Below are 20,306 nucleotides of genomic sequence, written 5' to 3' on the forward strand. Positions count from 1 at the left end.
TTGTGGAGGTCAAGACAATTCAACAAAGACCCGTAATACATTTTAATTAATACATTTTTATGTGCAGAGGGGACACAATGATTTGAAGATCAATCACACAGTTTTGAGAATTTTTATTAAGAGAATGAGGAAAAACGACGTTTTTCTATTTGACAGTGACGTAGACGTAGCTCTGCTTGCTCAAATTTTTTTGTTTCCTTTTTTTCTTCCAAAATAGGTAGGGTAACTCTATCACATTCAGAAGCAGAGATATTAAAGCTATTAGAAGCATGAAAATGATGAAGATTGTTTTCTCTGTGGGTCGGGACACATAGCAGAAGACTTTGGTAGGGCCATTGTTCACAGGTGTACATCGACTGAAGGCCAAGTCCGTATAGGTAGTACTGACCTACAAAGAAGGCTATTTCCAACAGAATCTTAGAAACTACATTGGCGACGTACATTTTCAGGACTGCACCTTTCAACTGCACTTTAGGCTTACTTTTTGAGTCATTAGGTTTACTTTTCGAGTCATTAGTATAAGATTGGTTGTCTTGATCTTTGTTGGCATTGATTGATTTCTTGTCAGTGCGGTTTTTTTGAAGTACAAACCCCAGATAAACGAGTGTTGGTGTGGAGACAAAGATGATTTGCATAATCCAGAAGCGAACATGAGAAACTGGGAAGGTCTTGTCGTAGCAAGCAAGTTGACAACCAGGTTGATTAGTGTCACATAAGAAATTGGACTGCTCATCATTCCACACTTCTTTAGTGGCTGTCATGAGGACGAAGATTCGGAAGACAAACAGCACCGAAATCCAGACTTTACCAACGCTGGTCGAATATTCTTGGGCACCCTCCAATAGCTGAGAGACCACACCAAAATCTCCTGATCCCATTGGAAATGTAGCTTTGTCTTAATCAGATCCACCACAGGAACCTATAATGAAAGAGGAAAATGCCTTTTAAATTTGGTGAACTGAGACTGCTTCCTCCAGGTTGGGTGTCCATGACCACCTTAAGTCATGATGGTGGACAGGAACGGGAGATGGGTAGGCATGTTGCAACTGAGCCAAACGGCACAGGTCCCATTGTACTTGATTTACATGGTTCACGAATTTGATCGGACACCTCGTTTTAAATGCATGTCCGACTGTATCGCTTTCTGGTGGAGCGATACAGTCCCCTATTGCGTGGAGAGATGGGATTGTAGAGAAGTTAAAAGCGGGTTTCATTACAAAAAACAATATTAGGCCGTGAACATTTTCTTAACCTGTGCCTTTAAAATGAAAATTTTATAACTCTGCTGTATAAAAACCAGTATACAGCCATGTACCTAAACTAACAGACAAAAAGAGCATTAATGACAGAGGCTTATGGTAACTTTGCTGCTGCTACGGAGAATTACAGTTCAGGTAGGAGAATATGTCGTCAGGACAGCTATTAGCAGGGGTGGAAATTAGCACCCGCCACTGGCCAAATGCGGGTAAAAGTATGAAGTGGCGTGTAAATTGGAGCAACGCACCCGCCGCTGTGAACAGAAAAAAAAACTACGTTCAGTTTGAACTCCTGTCCATGGGAGGACTGACCGTCTGGAGTCCAGACAGGTGCATTTACTGTCCATATCTGGCAGAACTACACTGTCATAATTTAACAAAAAAATTATATAAAACCTCATTTTTATCAACCGCGAAGCCCATTGGTTGATTTTATTGATGGACATTGGGCTTATCCAATGAAATCCCTCAATCCTCCTTGCCCCCCCCCCCACTCTAAGTTTATAAATAGCGCCATTTCAGCTAACTGGAGTCTGAGAAAATGAACGGATACGAGATAGGAGGGGTCAGAAAAACTACGACAACAGCTAAAAAGCGCATAAGACATTTAGAAAAATGTGTCATACTAACAGATATGTTAATTACCACACTAACTTTGACCGTTGGAGGAGATTCAGTAGTGGACAAGGAGAGGAAATTAGCGATTCAGGGGCTTTATTATCGTCAGAGGAGGATGATGAGAGAGACGTGACCAATGACAGATTGAGGAAGAGTTCAGATTAGTTGCTGTTGCCCGGTGAGAAGGAGTGAAAATGTTCATAAAGAAAAAAATTCATGCACACAGGAAGGCAGGTGTGTGTGAGGGACAATTTTCAATACCAGCCACAGTGGCTGGTAGAGAACATTTTAAATTTCCACCCCTGGCTATTAGTCATAAACTCCACAAATCGGGACTTCATGGAAGAGTGGGAAGAAAAAAGGTCAAATTTTCACGCTTTGGAGATGCTTTTTTTCCCAACACCGACACACGAGCAGTTCAGAGTTGATGGAATAATAGATGGAGCTTAACACAGCGTGTCTTTAAAAAACAGCTAAAAGGGCTAAGATACTAAAACTGGAAAGGGGGTTCAGCTCCTAACAGGAGAACAATTTCAGACAAGCATGAGGCAGGAGAAATGGGTCTTTAACTGGATGTCCCACATTCAGAAGCTGCTGGTCATCAAAAGCATTCATGCAAGTTTCAACTCCTGATCTCACATCTCTGCTCTATGTCCTTCCCTTTCTATTCACTGCAAATAAAGCCACCAATGTCACAACATCTTAGAAAAAGAGTTCTCAAAAAGTCACAGTGGTCATGTATGAGTGAGTACTGATCGCATTGTTTCTAATTAACTATGGAGAAAACCCTACCTTTTTTGTCCTAAAGTGGCCGAGCCTCCTCGTGTCTTCACTTTCTTGACTTAGCAACACAAAATCCAGTAAAGAACCTGTTTATTAACCTTCCGCCAGAGGGAGGTTACTTTGTCATCTGTGACACTTCCTCCTTAATCCGTCCTCTAGTTCTTAAGAATTATTACCTTCACTATGAAAGCAACCTGACAACTTAAATATTAGGTGGCTTGTCTCTGCTGTTCTAACACATTAAATGGACGATACGGTGTCTTGTAAATCATCATGAACTTTTTCATTTTTGTCATATTACGGCTACAAATGCCAAAAGTTATTACATAGCAGTGTTATAGTACTCGAGACCGGCCTTGGTCTCAAGACCATTTTTTGATGGTCTCAGTCTCGTTTCGGACTCGATCGCATTTGGTCTCATTCTTGTCTCGGTCTCGGGCGTTGAGGACTCGGGATTTTATTTCAAGACTGGTCAAAAATGCAGCTGTATGAATATCCCTGCTCTAAGTTGCTTTTTATATTGACAGCATGTTATATTTTATTTTTATTTTGTCTACAATTGCTACTCAGTGGTTGTGAGGGACCAGACTCAAACGAGGACAAAAAAATGTTCAAAGTAGCAAAAATTCAATTTAATTATTCCAAAATAGCAAACAAAACATAAAGATTTAATGCAAAAATAAGTCAAAGAATAAATAACAAATTTGGGCCCAATTTAACTGAGGTCAACTGAATTCTAACTGAACACAAACAAAACTGACCTGCCAACAAAGACAAAAGGCTGCTTAAATAGGGGTGGAGTAACCTAAATCTACCACATGAGGGAGGCACGACATAACAAAAGAACAAATAAATACAAAATTAACTAAAGCATTCTATGAAATAAATAAAGCAAAACTAACTCTTACTTAGCAGAATCAATAAGTGAATATCCATCCATCCATCCATTGTCTGTTCACCCTTGTCCCTAATGGGGTCGGGAGGGTTGCTGGTGCCCATCTCCAGCTACGTTCCGGGCGAGAGGCGGGGTACACCCTGGACAGGTCGCCAGCCTGTCGCAGGGCAACACAAAGACATACAGGACAAACAACCATTCACACACACACACACACACCTAGGGAGAATTTAGATAGACCAATTAACCTAACAGTCATGTTTTTGGACTGTGGGAGGAAGCCGGAGTACCCGGAGAGAACCCACGCATGCACAGGGAGAACATGCAAACTCCATGCAGAAAGACCCCGGCCGGGAATCGAACCCAGGACCTTCTTGCTGCAAGGCAACAGTACTACCAACTGCGCCACTGTGCAGCCTAAGTGAATATTTAAGTGACAAAATTAACTAATTAAAAACAACTTGAAACAAGTCTTCCCCCTTCAGTCTTTCAAAAACAAATGGTATGCTCCAGGTTTCCTCCTCCAGCTGGTTTGTCTCAGCAGCACCTCAAACAAAGAACAAGTGTAAATAAACCATTCAGACAGACATTAAATCAGTGTGAACCCATTAGAAAATATATGTCTAAATGAAATAACCAACTTAAACGTATAAACTGTACTGTAATATAAAGAAAAAATACTAACACGATGTGGTGGTGGGAGGAGCATCCACCACAGTGGTGTTGTTGTGTGTCTTGTCTCTATGCTGTAACTGCGAAATAATTTCCCTGCTGGGATGAATAAAGTAATTCAATTCTATTCTATTCTATCTATTCTATCACTAAACTTACAGCATACTGTCCAGTTTGTTTTTTAACATGTTTGTTTTCACTGGATGCAAAACGCACCGATTAAAATCCGAGCAATAATGTGACTTACTAATTATGTGTTTCTGTTACTCCCCCCTACCACAGTGCTGTGCAATGTGCAGTGCAAAAGCTCCGGTCAGAAGATATGTAAGCAAAACAATGTCTTATCCTTCAGGGAGGAAGACAAAAGGAAGAATAGAAAAAAGCCAAGATAAAGTTTGTTTTAATGTTTCTTGGTAATGTAAAAGATTTGTAAAGCTGCTAATAGAAAATTAGCTTGAACGGTCCAGTTCAACAGCCCAACATTTATGCTAGGGTCTTTGTGTTTGTGTGAAACTGAGTTTAAACTTTAAATGAGTTGATTCTCATTTTTGGCTCTGTATATTTTTGAGGTATTTGGCTTCAAAACGCCGTGTTTGATAACGTTTGATAACAATAATTAAAATTTCTCAATGTTTGACATTGTCTAGCAAAATGTTTTTACGTCAGGCTACATGGCTGCTACATCGATGAGCTGCTCTATGCTGTAGTTGGAGATTTGTTGTTTGCTGCTAAGCATAATCATTTTGTGGCTAAAATAAACATTATTTTTACATCAACTTCTAAGTTATGTGAAACTTCTGTTAAAATCATTTAAGTACCAATCAGTCCAGTACCAATCCACATCATCAGGGGAGAAAGACTCACCTGGTATAAATTAAAGTTTTAGCTATTAGAGTAACGCTTAAGAGAAATTTATTTAATCAAAAAATTTCATGAATGTGTGTAGGGCTGCACCGATTGCAGTTTTCTGGCCGATCCCTGGTTACCGATCTTTAAAAAGCCTGACCTGCCCATTTTGATTATGGTTGATATGAATTTATTTTGTCTAAAATGTTGCTAAATGTAGCAAGAAAGTCACTGAGTTGGTAACAGTGATATTGTTTACTGTAAACATTCAGACATGACCTGGTGGGTTGATCTGCCAGTCAAACCTTTCACTGCAGAGCAGAAGGGGACAGAAACTGATTTTTAAACCTTTGCTGACAAAGATAAGATTAGGGGACAAGATGGGCTTCACATGTAAGTATCAGCCAATCACAATCCCCCAAAATTAAGGAAATTGGTGCCCAGAAATCAACTGGTCGATAAATCAGTTGACCAATAAATGTAAGAGTAATGTTTACATTACTCGGGCAGTAATGTAAACAGCACTACCAGAGATGCAATAATTTTATGGCTATTGTGTGAATGATCTAATGATCGGACTGCTGATTGCAGCCAGTTCACAATGTTGGCAGATCTAGAGGGCCCCAAAACCACATTTCGGTTAGGGTCCCATGGAGGCTTGGGCCGGCCCTGGACTGGAGCCTCACTGACAGTGCTGATTTCTGACATGAATTATATGGGCAAATGCCCAGGGCACTATCTTTTTAGATAAGCAGAACAAAGAGTTTGTTCTGATTTTAATATTGGTTAAATTTATTTCAGCTCAGGCATGCTGTGGTGGCGTATGGGATAGCGCGACCCACATTTGGAGGCCTTGAGTCCTTGTCGCAGTTTCGATTCCCGGACCCAGCAACATTTGCCGCATGTCTTCCTCCCTCTCTTTCCCCTTTTCCTGTCAGCCTACTTTCATATAAGGGACACTAGAGCCCAAAAGACCCCCTGGAGGGGAGAAAAAAAAATTATTTCAGCACTAAGTATTTAATATCTAGGTGTTTTTATGGGAATGTTAATCTTTCAGATCAATTTGATAAGCAATTTTGATCATGTTTCACATTTTATTGTGTCATGTAGCGCGGGACGCTGGTCTTCGTCTTGACTCGGTCTCGGACCCTAAAGGTCTTGGTCTTGTCACTGTCTCGATACACTCTGGTCTTGGTCTTGTGTTGGTCTCCTTTTGGTCAGTGTGGTCTTCACTGTTACATAGTTTTCAACATTTTAATACATAAATGTTTAAGCACATTTATATTGAGGCACCTTTTATTGTGATACCCCTAAATAAATCTAAGTGACACCAACTCCCTTCAGAAGTTACCAAATATTTGTTAGAGATAGATCAGGCGAATAATACCGAATAGAATCTATGTAATGTATTTTAATATGTATTAAGTGACTGATCTTTGACTTCATTAAGTGTGCTCTACAGATCTAGTTAGAAATATTTTGGCTCAGCCAGAGATCTCATTAGTAAGAAATGCAGTACGGTAGGTAAAAGTTGACATACGGGTTTTTAATGAAGATGGAATTTGTTTTCCTTTTCATGCGATAGGTGAGACGTCCAGATGCACCTGCAGATCACAGAAGGCAGGCATCAGTAAAAGTTATTGTCAGCTACCGTTTTAAGCACATCCACAAACCTGCAGAAACAGGTCTGCACGTTTGTCTGCCATGACATGTTTCTAATAGAAGGACAAAAACAAACCTCTGTAGTTTAATTAAGAATTGTTCAGAGTGTATGAGAAGTTTTCAATTCATTCTATTTTACAATACATTTTCAGATTTTAATCAAATTTGTTATCTGTAAAAGTAAAATGATACTAAATTACTGTTTGATGCCTTTATAAACTGTAATATGTTAGTATTATTAGAAATTTTGAACATCCTTTCTTGACATCTGTTCAGCTGTCACTTAAAGGAATATATATACACTGCAGCTTCTTAATGTAACCTATGAAACAGTAAGGCCGTTGTGATTTTAAAAATGTTTTCATTTGTGATCAAAAATAGCCGCACGATTCTAATCTCCCTTCAGTGCCCCGTCTGGGCTTTCTCCCATTGAAGTGGATTTCTGCAGGAAATTTCAAACGGGATAATCAGTGAACAGGAGGAGAAGTTGTGAATGATGATATCGATTTTCTTTTAGACTTGAAGTCTGACTTTAGTTTTAGGAATGGCAGCAGAGGAAATGAATGAAGCTGTTAAGTCAGTGTTGGCCACCCTTAAAATTAACAGCTGCCTCGTTCAGCTCTGCACTTCTCTCTTAGCTGGGGATGGTTATTTATGGCAGGGAGATTCCCTGCACCGTAAGTTCGTAGTGACGAACAAGAGCATTAAATATATCATGTTAAGATTGGGTAACTCGTTTTCACCGAGCAGGAAATAATCGTTTCTCTATAGAAATGTTGCAGCATGAACTCACCATGCAAAAAATTACTTACTGATGATCACAACCATTAGTTTTACCTGTCAGGTTGTAGACATAATCTGCTAAATCTTAAATGTATGCGTTATTAAACAAAAAAGGGATGCAGTGACTTGCTACTAATTGACAACTGGATTAGAGTGCTCTGGAAATTTGGGAGATCTTGCATTCATATTAATGATAACTACAGTAAAGATCCTTCAGTTTCTAAAAAAGAAGAAAAAAGGTCTAACCAACCTGTCAGCGACAGTTATATGGGTGTCATAAAAATGGGGTTTGTATGAGATCAGCTAATACTTTAAAGTTCAGCTGACAACATTTTCCAGCGTTTAATGACATTACGGGAGAAGACACATAGCTCCACTATTCAATCTGTCGAGCGTTTTAAAGACAGCGTGACTTCTGGATGTCAGTTGTGGCTGATTTTTCTAATGAGCAGCACTTTAAAAATGTTATAATTTTCCTTATGCAGGAAAAGACACTTGGTCTCCTACCCCCATTTCAGCAACGATACTCCCTCAGTCTGCAGGGCCGCTATATATAGCCAACAGACAGGACTCCTTTGCAGTCCCGGCTCTCACCAGTGTATGAAGGGCATGTGATTGGGAATGTGTGCATTAACACTGATCTGTGTCTGTCAACAGAGCAGAACTGAACTGATCCTTTGAGCAATTTGTAAATTGTGAAAACCTAATTCAACAAATCCTCACAAATGTATTCTATAAAGGTCTTACAGTTTCTTTAATGTACTCATTGTACAAAGTCCTAAAAACTAATATTAATATTCAGCTCTGATCAGAGGTTTTCATACATGTATTGGAGGATTTAATTTTATGATATATAATATGATAATCTTTTTTGTAGATGCCATTAAACTGGCTTTTTATGAGCAAATGACACAGTGGAGACACATTGCCTATGACGTAGTCAGAACATCTGCTCCACATTTGCAATAACATCCTTCAAATGGCATTTGAATCAGAGTGTTGAAGTAGCGTACAATCAGAATAAAGACTTCACAGTTTTTTTGTTTTTAAAGACTACTTTACAAAAATCCATAAACTCCTTTGGCAATCATTTATTTTTCAAAGTATCATAGGCATAAGTCCAAAACAAATACAATAAAAAGGCCATCAGATAATATGAACTGCTAGTTCAGAGGTATGTGCTTTTGAAATTTAAAACATCTGCATGCAATGTTTTTGTAAATGGGTGTGATTTTAACAAGACTTTGATTTTAAAACAACAAAAAAAAGAAACATTTGATGCACCCAAAAAAAAAAAAAATCAGTGGTGCTATATTTGGCCAAAAGTATCTTTGGCATAAAAATACATTATTAATCAGAGCAGCTAGACAAAGTAGTGCTGCTGAAAAATCTTCTTAAATGTAATTAACCCTGCTGAAAGCATGCATACTGTATTTTGAAAAATTAATTCAAAGTGGGCAAAAGACACCAAAGTGCCCAGCCAATGGTGGGATAAACTTAGGGGGAAAGCATGGCTGTGGTCAGGATGAGAAAACCAACTTATCTACTTTGTTCCTATATTGTATTTGGAGACTTTTGAATCTTCTCTAGCAACTTTTTATTCAAGAAAGCAAATGCGGTACTCTGTGACATAAAGCTGTACCATTGTAAACAAACGGAGAATTCACTGCAGTAGTAACCTACCAAGGCAAAGTATTGCAGAACTAATCAAGTGTACACAAAAATTTGTCCCGAACCAAAAAGACAGCAACCATTTAAGCCAAAAAACCCCCCACAAAACACTATAAGCTATTAAAATTGTAAACAAACAGCACCATGGCTACTTAAAAATGTCTTAATTTTACATTAAAACTTGTCAGTATTGTAAACATATCAGGAAAATCTCCAACAATAATAATTCATACATTCATCATGCCATAACAGTGCAAATTAACCTGTTGAAAACAATATATAGATTCTACATGCATCTGAGGATTACTCAGTGATATAGTCAGTAGGTAATGCAGAAATGAAACATCTTAAAGAGATCCCTGAAGTTTACAATTACAACACGCAATTGTTAATATCATTGCCAATATTTCATGGATCAAAGTGGTAAATGCAATCAGTTACAAAATATCTTTTTCTTTCTGTCTACTTTGTCAAGATTTTTGACATTGCCTGTAAACTCCGAAACCTTCAAAATTCATCCCAATACTTCTGTTCCTAGATTCTGCCGCACTGAGTGGTTCAATCTAACCTCTCTGGAGCTAACAGATTTCTAAGATGCATCACATCCTGTGATGGATTTTTCCTGTAGTCCCTGAGGCTTGGGAGGAAACATGAAGTTCTCAGATCTTCAGGTCATCCAACCTGCCCTTGTTGTTGCTGTGCTTGCTGGACTGACTGTTTCTACGCTGGTTTTCCACAGGAGGATCAGTAACAGGACCGGATATTTTTGTCTTCTCTGCATCATCTCCGTCTGATCGGCCTTTTCTCTCTACAGCCATGTTGTCCCTGTTCTGCTTGTAGACTACTTTGCTGTTGTAGGGGCTGTAAGCAGAGTTTGGCTCTGCTATGCTGTACTTTGAGTTTGCAGGAAAGGGCTCCGTCACTGTAGAGTGACCTGTAAAGTAGGTGTAGTTTGGAACGAAAGGTATCACCCCCTCACCTAAGGCCTTGGGAGCTTCCCTTTCCATCTTTGACCTTCTGACGCGAAGACCCTGGTGGCATTTTTTGAAACCTAAATGGTACATTTCCACCAGATTTAGCAGCAGGGACAACGAAGCTACTGCCAGCATGAAAAGGATGAAGACTGTCTTCTCTGTAGGTCGAGAGATGTAGCAGTTCACCACATTAGGGCAGGGCCAGCGGTCACAGGTGTACATCGGCTTCAGCTCAAATCCATACAGGAAGTACTGAGCTACGATGAATGCCACTTCAAAGAGAGTCTTGAAGATAATGTTGAAGACATACGTCCGCAGAAGAGCACCATGCAGACGCACATGGCCTTGGTCGTCCTTAATGGAGGCCTTTGTGGGCTTATTGCTAATTAAGTCTTGTTGTTTTTCATTCTTTATGGCGAGGTCCTTGAGTTTCTCCTTCTCCTTTTCCTCCTTGCGGACCAGGTGAAGGATGTGACCCAGATAAATAAGAGTAGGCGTGGAGACGAAGATGATCTGCATCACCCAGAAGCGGGTGTGTGATATGGGGAAGGTCTTGTCGTAGCAGACGTTTTGGCAACCGGGCTGCTTGGTGTCACATGTAAAGCCGGATTGCTCATCTCCCCACACTTTCTCAGCAGCGGCTCCGAGCACCAGGATGCGGAAGATGAACAGCACCGTGAGCCAGACCTTGCCCACCACGGTTGAGTGAAACTGGGCACTCTCCAGTAGCTTCCCCAAGAAGTTCCAGTCTGCCATGGAGGCTCACGAATGATCAACAAAGCCTGGGAGAAAACCTGCAAGAATGAGGAAAATTCATTTACAATTAGTGCAAAACATATTGTCCAGTAAAAGACAAGAAACTTCTGACTGAAAAATAAATAAAATGAATTCTGAATTCAACTCAATTTTCAATAATTTGGGCCATTGTACGTGATTTCAGCTAGTATGAAACTAAAAACCTTTGTTTTACCAAGACTATAGCATTTTAAAGCAGACATTGTTTTTCAGTGAGACTGAATATTTTGTTCAAGCAATCTTGGTTCTAGCCGGTAACTGTACACTGTAAAAAAAAAGATAAAGAAAATAACGTCTCCAATTTATGGTAAAATACTGGCAGCTGTAGTTGACAGAATTTTACGTTTTTCTTTAAAGTGTACATAAACATAAACTCCACTCCCAAAGCTTTACATTCCGCTTGTCTTGCATAAATGTCTACGTTGCTAATTTGTTTATATCTTGACACACTTTGTGGAAACAGGTGGGGGCAGGACAGAGGTCAGGTGGCTTCAGAATGACCACAGAAAACTAACCTGTGTCCTAATACAAGGTACAACCGTTTATGCAAAAGTATCAGCTGCCAGACCAAAAACACTTAGACATGTTTCTTTTCTCAATCTGTGGAAATTTTGATTTTATCTGTGCTGATAAACTACTATGAATTGTCAAATGATCTTCTGTTTTCCTGAATACTCCTGCTTATCTTCTAAGCAATATAAAGAACACACATCTGAAATATTGATCAAATTAGTTTTGTAATTAGCAGATTCTTTATAATTAATATTCTCTACTATAATACGTCAGAAAAGGTATTGTATCTTTTGTATCTATTGTAAGGATACTGATGCTGATCTCTCATGAAGTTAACCTTTGTTTTTCTCGGTGTGGTATCCCTTAATGTCTAATAGGAACGTCCTGGACGAGCTAACTGTGTGAGACCTGAAGCGGTCTCGGTGAGACTGCTGGGCTTGCCGGGTATCTTGTGACAGCGTGTCCAACCAAACCACGCATGCTGTTTTAAAAATAGTTGCAGTTGTCATTTAAATATGAACATATCAAGAAACACATGGAGATTTGAGTATCTGTTCAAAATACAGACTATGTGGCAGAACTGTGGAATCGGTATTCACAAGTACCCAGCCACACTGTTTAACCTGGACTGCTGTCAGCTGGTAGTCATTGTAAATTTTGTGTTTTCAGAGATCATACAGGTGTTTGATAAAGTAGGACATGTTCCTATCTGTCTACTGGAAGGAAGACCTACCTGATAATGTTCATTTCCCTCAGTCTTCAGCTGAGTGGGACTCTTCACCTCACGGTGGGACGTTAGAGGAAACCGGAGCACAGAGGTGATCTTCTCCAAGATAGTTTTCACTGAGCAGTGTGTGGAACTGCCTGGTATTATTGCGACTTTCCCAAAGTGTTTGTTCAGAAGAGGAGCCACAGCTAAACCAGATGAAACGTTTCCAATTTGTTGAAAAGTCTGAGATTTTTCTTTTGAACTGAGAGGCAGCTGAAGAGTCCAGTGAGGATGCAGATAAGTTGACGTGTTGGTGAGCTCTAAATATAATTCACGGTGTGGGGAGTGGCTGCAATGCTAATCTTCTAGTGACATGAACCCCCACTGACTTTGTGGAGCAGCTTCAGGCTCAAGAACTTATCAAGAAATTCAGTCTGAGAATTTAGAAAGTAAATATTTTAATCGAGAAGAATTGCTTTTACAGTTATATTGCCTTACAATCGTATTATGATGTACATTTTTTCACAGTTTTGTCACGCTACAACCACAGGCTTTATTTTATTGTATCAGGAGAGCATAAATGTAATGTGCATGGACTATTCTGTAAAATATGGCCTGTATTTGTTTTCGGGTTCTTTTATTCTCATTCTTTTAATTAAAATCTGGGAGAACCACAAGGCTTTAGAAGCCACCTTATTAGCTGAGAGAGTCCATCTGCATTGAATTTATTCTCAGTATTAAATGCATGTTTTCAGTTAAGGGGTCAAGAATTTGGTAATCATCATAATGAAGATCAACATACCCACTGGATATGTCACAGATGGAGTTGTGGAGAGGTTTGCAGCAGAGTTGGGATTAAAACAGAACACACTAAACACATGAAAAACACACCAAAACTGAGGTTTTTGGCTTAGCTACATGCAAAGAAAACATTACGAATTCCCCATTAACACACACACACACACACACACACACACACACATAAAACATGGTCGTGGCAGCATCATGCTGTCAGGATTAAATAATGAAAGCATTTGCATAATTTAACTTAAGATTTATAGTTGTGCGATTCCATTTGATTGAACTATTGAATAACTTTTAATACAAAAATGGTTTCAGGATAATAAAAACTGTTGCTTGGCAGTAGTTGTAATTAGATTTTTTCTTCGTCTTGTCATTAGCTGTCAAAAAGTCAGATTAACTTTAACTGTAGCCAATTTAACAACTTTCAGCTGAAAGGGTCAGCTCCCAATAATGTATGTCATTACTGCAAAAGCTGATTAACTTTTATTACCTGTTTTTTTTAGTTCTTCTGCTTTATAGGGGAAATTTTTACTTCTACTTCTAGAATCCTCCTGCTTCAGTGTTTCTCATTAATACGGACCTAATAGATGGGGAGGTTTTGGCATGACCTCTCCCGACCCCACAGACCAGGGCATACAGAAAATTGATGGATGGGTGGATGGTTTTGGCATGTTCCATAAAAAGATAAGCGCCACCTTTCCAGACCCAGCTGTCCTCAGGGTCACTCATTGTGACACACACACTGACCCCCTTACATGGGGCGGCTATTGATAACCTCAGGACCCAGTGCTCAGCTAACTATGAGGACGACAGCAAACTGAGACGCTTGCTCACAGGTGGCAACATGGGATCTGTCTAAACTCGGTGAAGAAGTTGCTAAATGTGTTAAAGTTTCATTCAGGGTTTTCTCTTTTTTTTCTTTGTATCGATTTGGTGGCTGCTGAAAGGAGCACAGATCAGTTTTATCTTTGGGAAGACTGCTACCCTCTGGTTAAATTTGGTATTACAACTTTATTTAGGGAGCGAATACACTGACTCCGCTTATTTAAACTTAAAAAATCCAGATGAGAGCTACTTTAATTGCTCTATGAAGGTATTTAGGACTCTTGACATTTTTAGGATGATCCTGTTAGACAACTTGTTAAAAACCTGAGACTCAGGCAACGGTTCCCCATCCAGTGAGCCTAAACGTGCAGCTGAAGCTATTTAGATATTATAATGGCCCAGTCAAAGTCCAGAACTCAATCAAATGTAGAGTCAGTGGTTGAAAAGACTTAGTGATGTTCACAGATGCTACGATTTGTTACGAAACATAACAAATTGTGAAATCGACTTATTGACATTACATTGTAATTTATCTCAGTTGCGCACAACTTGGTCTATTCAACAAAATCTCAGTAAAATACATTTCTTTGAGGCTGCGAGAAGAAAAAAAATGTAAAAAAAGAAAAAAAAAGCTTCCGGCCAGTGTAATAACACAAGTACACACTTTGAATTTATTCTGTTGTGCATGGCCAGTGACAAAACCACTACAAAGAAAAAGAAGAAAAAAAAACCCATTACATTTGAATTCTGGGTTTAGCAGTCTGCAATAAACATCAGAGCAAAAATTTGCTATTCAAGTGTATTTCTTCTCATTATTCAATCAAATTTTATTTGTATAGCACATTTCAGCAGCAAGGCATTTCAAATTACCTTCTGCTTCCTTTATTCAGAAATGTGAACAGCATTGAAAGTCACTTTAGTGCAAACAATGGTTAAAGTAATTATTTTTCTTCAACACAAAAGGTGTAATTCTTAACATGTTATGTTCAAGTCATAGTCAGATATTTTCCCTATTAAAATTAATACAGATTCCAATAAATAATTTAATAAATAACATTAAATAACATTAATAATGATACCAACCATAATGCAGGCCCATCTTTGCAATACAACAGTTAATTATTATTATTATTTGTGACAGGATATCTTTGAACTCTTGAATTGCTGGCACAATAAATTGTCTAAATTTCCCTCTTTGAGCCTGAAACCAGATGTTTCTCATTAAACTATCCCTTTAATTCTCACCAGTTTTAAACTAAGTGTGCACTGGTTAGAATGAACGAAGTTTATGTTGTATCCAAGCTCCCATAGTTGAGTCTCCAGCACTGTGTAGATGCTTACCGCAGGCTTTCCCTACTAGGAATGCCACTTCTGCAATGTTGAGCAGGATACAAACCCCAGACACGGCCAGCATGAAGACGGTGAAGACCGTTTTCTCTGTGGGCCTCGATACAAAACAGTCCACCGTGTTGGGGCACGGGTACGAGTCACACTTCACCAACCGGATCATCTTGTAACCGGGATAAATCATGTAAAACAGAAACATAAAAATGACCTCAAAGACAATACGGAACAACAGGCTGATGACATAAGTCCACCACAGAGCCCCTGTGATTTTCATCTTCTGGGTCTTTATCTGCTCCAGGTCTTTGGGATTGGTTCGCCCTGACAGTTTGTAGAGCCTTTTGTCGACGTGCCGGCGGTGGGCCACGTGCATGGCCACCAGCAGGGCCGGGGTGGAAACCAGAATGAGCTGGAGGGCCCACAGGCGGATGTGGGAGATGGGGAAGAAGTGGTCATAGCAGACACTGTTGCAGCCAGGCTGCTGGGTGTTGCAAGTGAAGCCGGACTTCTCGTCCCCCCACACGGTCTCAGCCGCAACCACCAGGACCAGGATGCGGAAGATGAACAAGACAGAGAGCCAGATGCGGCCGATCCCAGTGGAGTGTCTGTTAACGCCGCTAACGACAGCATAAAAAGATGCCCAGTTCATTTTTGGTTCCGGGTCTGTAGCAATAAAAAAAAAAAAAAAAGAAAAAAGCATAGGAAAAGGTCAACAAATGAAAAACATTTGTGAAAAACAACTCAAAGATATTTATAAAATTTTTTAAAAAAAATACAAAAACCTCTTAAGCAGCATAGACACAAAAACAAGCAGTTAAAATGTAAACATTTGATGAAACCGCCAGCTTCTGATGATCCACATTCATAAAATCAGACCCAATTACAGAACCACAGGGACTTCAAATGCGCGTAGTTGGAGATGACTACTAAGAAACATTATTTTAACCATAACTCTGTGATCGGAACACACTGGAGAAGTACTAAAATCATGGAATAAAAGGCAAATAAATGTTTTCAGTAAAATTTTATGACATGTATTTTAAATAGGAAAAAAACAAAAAGTGAAAAGGCAACATTGGAATAAACATTAAAGCATCTCAGAGGAACAAAATATTTGTAGAAGAGTTAAATGCAGATAAAATATAAATGTTATTGTTCTTTTTCATTATGTGAAACTACAGTAAATGTCACACTGTAATGAAACTAACTTCTGTTCAGCACTTATTTCAAAATAAAAGTTATTTTGAAGTGTGGCTCTTTATTAATTTTATTTTACTCACGTTTGTAGATATAATGCTCAGTAAATAGCTAAACTGACATTTTTTTCCCCACGTAATTCCTACTTAAACAAATTTAAGGCCGATCCATGCTTCCCAACAACAGACAGCTTTGTACTTATACTCTGTGAAAACAAAAAATTAATGCAGCGAAGACATTTCATACTTCACAACAATCCAAGAGCAGACATCCCTGCAAGTCTTTACATGTCTCTCCTACAGCACCACACTACCTTCATATTTCTTCGTCTGGTTCTGCCCAGAATATGCGTCAAAAACAAGCAGCAAAAAGAGAATGATGTGATTTTGTTTTTGCACCAAGAGAGAAAAACATTATCTTTGTTCTTGCAGAGTACTAACAGAAAAAATTGATGAAGGTAAGACTGAGAAGTTCAAATGAATTTTGCTACAAATAGTTCTACCTTTCTAGTAAAAGTTAAAAAGTGTAATAGGACTTGTACGACATGAGGTTTGTGTGCTGGATAATTTGAGATTGGATGGAACAAGCTTTGACCAGTTTAGCGACTATGCTATTGCTAATACCTTTAACACTGAGGTAGTTGTGGATTTTAAGGTAAAAATGTTTGCATGTCTAATTTTTAGAAATATTTAAAAAGTATATATTTTTTTACTGGTTCGGTAATTCTATATCTTAGTCGCAAACTATTATTTGTTTCCTTTTTAATATGGCAGGATGATGCCAAAGGTTGTGCCAATGAAAATGTAACTAACTTAGAAAAACAAGTCCATTTAAAACAATTGTCAGAATTTAATAAATTTCACAAGATAATTTTTTACAATGAATTATTGCTTAAAATTAGCCTAATAAATGTATATAAATTGTTTGCATTGTCTGTAATTCAATTTAACCTTTTGTTTTATTGGTTAACAGTGCCTGAGTGGTGTCCAAAGTCAGTCTATACGGATCAGTGTTCTGCACGTTTTAGTCCAGTCCCTGGTGCAACACATCTACATCAAATGATAGTTAAGCAGCAAACCTCTGCAGAACATAATGACATGTCCAGGTGGTTGTGAGTGAGCCGTGTTGGAGGCACATCTGAAGCTGGCGGGACAGCGGCCCTTGAGAACCCGTTATATATGCTGACCTCAGGGTTGTGTAATTTAGTACCAATAGCGAAAGGTTTCTTGTTGTGTGCAATGTTACTATAATCAGCTAATTTAAAAAAATAGTTCAATAAAATTATTATTATTTTTTTTCCTTTTAATGACATTTACAAGTTGAAAATTTTAGGAGATACAATATTTTTAATAGAATTATAAACAATTATAGATTTTTCCACAAGCAAATCTGAAAATTATCCCAAAAAGGTGAGAGAAATACAGTTGAGATCCTATGAACGCTTACTGAATTAGATTTGTATTTGTAGCGTTCGCTGTTAGATAGCGTCCTCGTTATTGAGTCTGTCGACACCTCTTTTTTTATTACCTAAACAAAAATGGATTAAACCCTGAATTCCAGTGAAAAAGCAGAAAATATTTCCTTGTTTTACATCACAATTTCTATCTTCTATAATTGATCACTTAAAACATTGATATTTGCTGCATATTTAGGACCATTTTTAAATAATAGAAAAAGAAATATTAGAGATTTTCTAGATGACAATAGGGTTGTGTTTTAAATCAGACATTTGACAGGCGCTGTAAAGAAGACTGAATAAGTAAGTTTGCATAAAATCTTAAAATATGGTATGTTTCAAACTATTCTCCAATCCAGCGTTTCTATTTTAAGTTGTTCTGGGTTCTTTTAAAACTTTTTTACTTTGTTATAAATTAAAAAGATTGTTAAAATCCAGGTTTTAAAAGTGTTTTGACATCATGAATTTATTTTAATAAATATTCTGCGGTGGACTGGTGACCCTGCCTCTCACCTGATGATCGCTAGTCGCTAGAGATAGGCGCCAGTCCCCGTTTTGACCCTTCAAGGATAACAGTGCTAAGATGTCAGATGGATTAATGGAATAGGAATGTGCCATTAAAAAATAGACTCATAAACAAACATGCACCTTCATTTAAAAGTTACAACCTAAGTGTTAATCAGTATTGCACAGCAAAATTAACTTCAATCGATCACAAAGTTTTCTCTAAAAGAATTTCAGGATTTAAATGTATATAGTCTGCTCATCAGCCATCCATCATGAAATGCATCAAACCCCAGCCCAGGTATGGATGTCAGAGTTGTTACCAGGCTCCGCTGGAGGTGTCAGAGGCATAGGAGGCAGTGTGGAGAACAAAAGTTGACCTGCTGGTTTGGCATGGATGTGGATCCAGAGGAGGGAGGAAACCTCTCTGTCCCCCCTGTGAAGTTGGCCGCTCACTTAAGAGCAACACAGACGCCCGGCATCATGTGTCATGTGACACATGTTAACGAGACGTCATGATGCAGGGTGGGCACCTGTGCCCAGTGTAACAGCGTACCTTCGGTTACAACAACTGAAGCTTTAAGATCACTTATAAAGTTTGTTGAAAACTGAAAAGCCAAAAAGTTTAAAAAAAAAAAATCCTATTTGTCATACAAGTCTTGGTTGATGTTTTTACATAAAACGCATGAAACATATTTCAAAAACAGACTAGTTTTCATACAATTTCATTCGATTTCACTTTAAATCTATGTTATGTGACATGACAGAATACAATAAACCAGTTGAAAACACTGAATACCTCTCTACGAATTTGACAGCCATCTGTGAAGCACATAAAAAATTAGACGAGCTTACCGTCAGCTGCGGTTTTGAATCAAGTTCATCCAGAAACATTTGTGCAAACAGATTTCTTTTTTCAATCTGTGACCGTGAATACGAGTATCAGAGCACCATGACTTTGCATTGCTAATGATTTCGCTCACACTAGCCACTGCCCTGCACTGAGAAGGTCATATGCCTCTATTCAAGGATTTTGCATACAATGGCCCCATTTACGAGGACAAAACAAACGGCCTCAGAGTCCAGATGAAACGTTTTAATTTCTGCACAAGAATCTGAGTGGGGGACCGCTGTCTGTCCTCTTGTCCTCATTGTGCTGTGTTGGAGAGAGTACATGGAGGATGTTTTTTGACGCAATATGGAGTAAAAGATGAAAGGTCAAAAGTAGAACTGAGTCACGAAAGCAAAAGATAAGAAAACAGTGGCTCGTTATTCTTTTATCAGTATTTACATCCACATTGTTGCAGCCCACTAAGCATTTAATCTCTATTTCAACGAGTGGATAAAGGTGACCAGCAATAGAACAATGCTTCTGTTGAGTTATTATTGCTATAAAACTCTCTTTAAACTGTCAAATAACTTGGTGTGTCTGTGTTGTAATCCATATATATATATATATATATATATATATATATATATATATATATATAAAGAATCAAATTGAGATAAAGTATAAAAGCAACTTCAATAAAAACTTCACTCACATGCTTAAGGGCAGAACGCACTGATTTCCATCAATCTGGTGCAAATTGCACAGCATTGATGGGCATGTAAATAATAAAAAAATTTAGGGAACTTACACTGATAGGACACTAGGAGGCACAGTTGATGGCATTACAAGCAAAGCAGTGATGATGTCAGGCAGTTATACAAAACTAAGTGAAAACAGCGACTGAGGGTAGCCGACACATATTAAAGTAATTAGATAGCATTCTCAAAACTTGACAAGTGACTTTTTCGCAGAACTGGTTTGTCTAGTCTGCATAAACATGGGACGCTACCTAAGTTTCCTCTGGCTTTCATAATCAATCAACCAAGCTGACCATATCCACACAAATGAGCTTCCATTCACAACAGAAGAAAGTTCAAAAAGGTCATAGTCATTGATGTTCAGTTTTGTCATATTTCCAAGTATTGGTGCTACTCAGGGAACAATCCT

The 20,306-nt window shown here is 38.5% G+C and overlaps 2 protein-coding genes, 1 long non-coding RNA gene and 1 pseudogene across 4 annotated transcripts; 1 reads left to right on the forward strand and 3 right to left on the reverse strand.

The window, feature by feature from the left end:
• Nucleotides 1-44: 44 nt before the first annotated feature.
• On the reverse strand, nucleotides 45-1,017 carry LOC114152952 (gap junction alpha-3 protein-like; annotated as a pseudogene).
• A 14-nt stretch (nucleotides 1,018-1,031) lies between these two features.
• Nucleotides 1,032-20,306, forward strand: LOC114152953 (uncharacterized). Its single transcript, XR_003597248.1, has 4 exons — nucleotides 1,032-1,134; nucleotides 7,211-7,218; nucleotides 17,380-17,385; nucleotides 20,296-20,306. It is a non-coding gene; the product is annotated as an uncharacterized LOC114152953 (long non-coding RNA).
• Nucleotides 8,500-12,497, reverse strand: LOC114152950 (gap junction alpha-3 protein-like). Its single transcript, XM_028031137.1, has 2 exons — nucleotides 12,202-12,497; nucleotides 8,500-10,954 (listed from the first exon to the last, which is right to left on the reverse strand). The coding sequence occupies exon 2, from the start codon at nucleotides 10,914-10,916 to the stop codon at nucleotides 9,846-9,848; it is 1,071 nt and encodes a 356-aa protein (XP_027886938.1). The 5' UTR covers nucleotides 10,917-10,954; nucleotides 12,202-12,497; the 3' UTR covers nucleotides 8,500-9,845.
• Nucleotides 14,450-19,292, reverse strand: LOC114152951 (gap junction beta-1 protein-like). 2 transcript variants are annotated; one of them, XM_028031139.1, is made up of 2 exons: nucleotides 19,163-19,292; nucleotides 14,450-15,813 (listed from the first exon to the last, which is right to left on the reverse strand). In XM_028031139.1, exon 2 carries the CDS (start codon nucleotides 15,797-15,799, stop codon nucleotides 15,077-15,079), a length of 723 nt encoding a protein of 240 aa, XP_027886940.1. In that variant the 5' UTR covers nucleotides 15,800-15,813; nucleotides 19,163-19,292; the 3' UTR covers nucleotides 14,450-15,076. The 2 variants fall into 2 exon arrangements, with proteins under 2 accessions (XP_027886940.1, XP_027886939.1); XM_028031138.1 differs by lacking the exon at nucleotides 19,163-19,292 and adding an exon at nucleotides 18,631-18,845.

Source organism: Xiphophorus couchianus, chromosome 11 (genome assembly GCF_001444195.1).
Source record: "Xiphophorus couchianus chromosome 11, X_couchianus-1.0, whole genome shotgun sequence".
NCBI classification, from domain to species: Eukaryota; Metazoa; Chordata; class Actinopteri; order Cyprinodontiformes; family Poeciliidae; genus Xiphophorus; species Xiphophorus couchianus.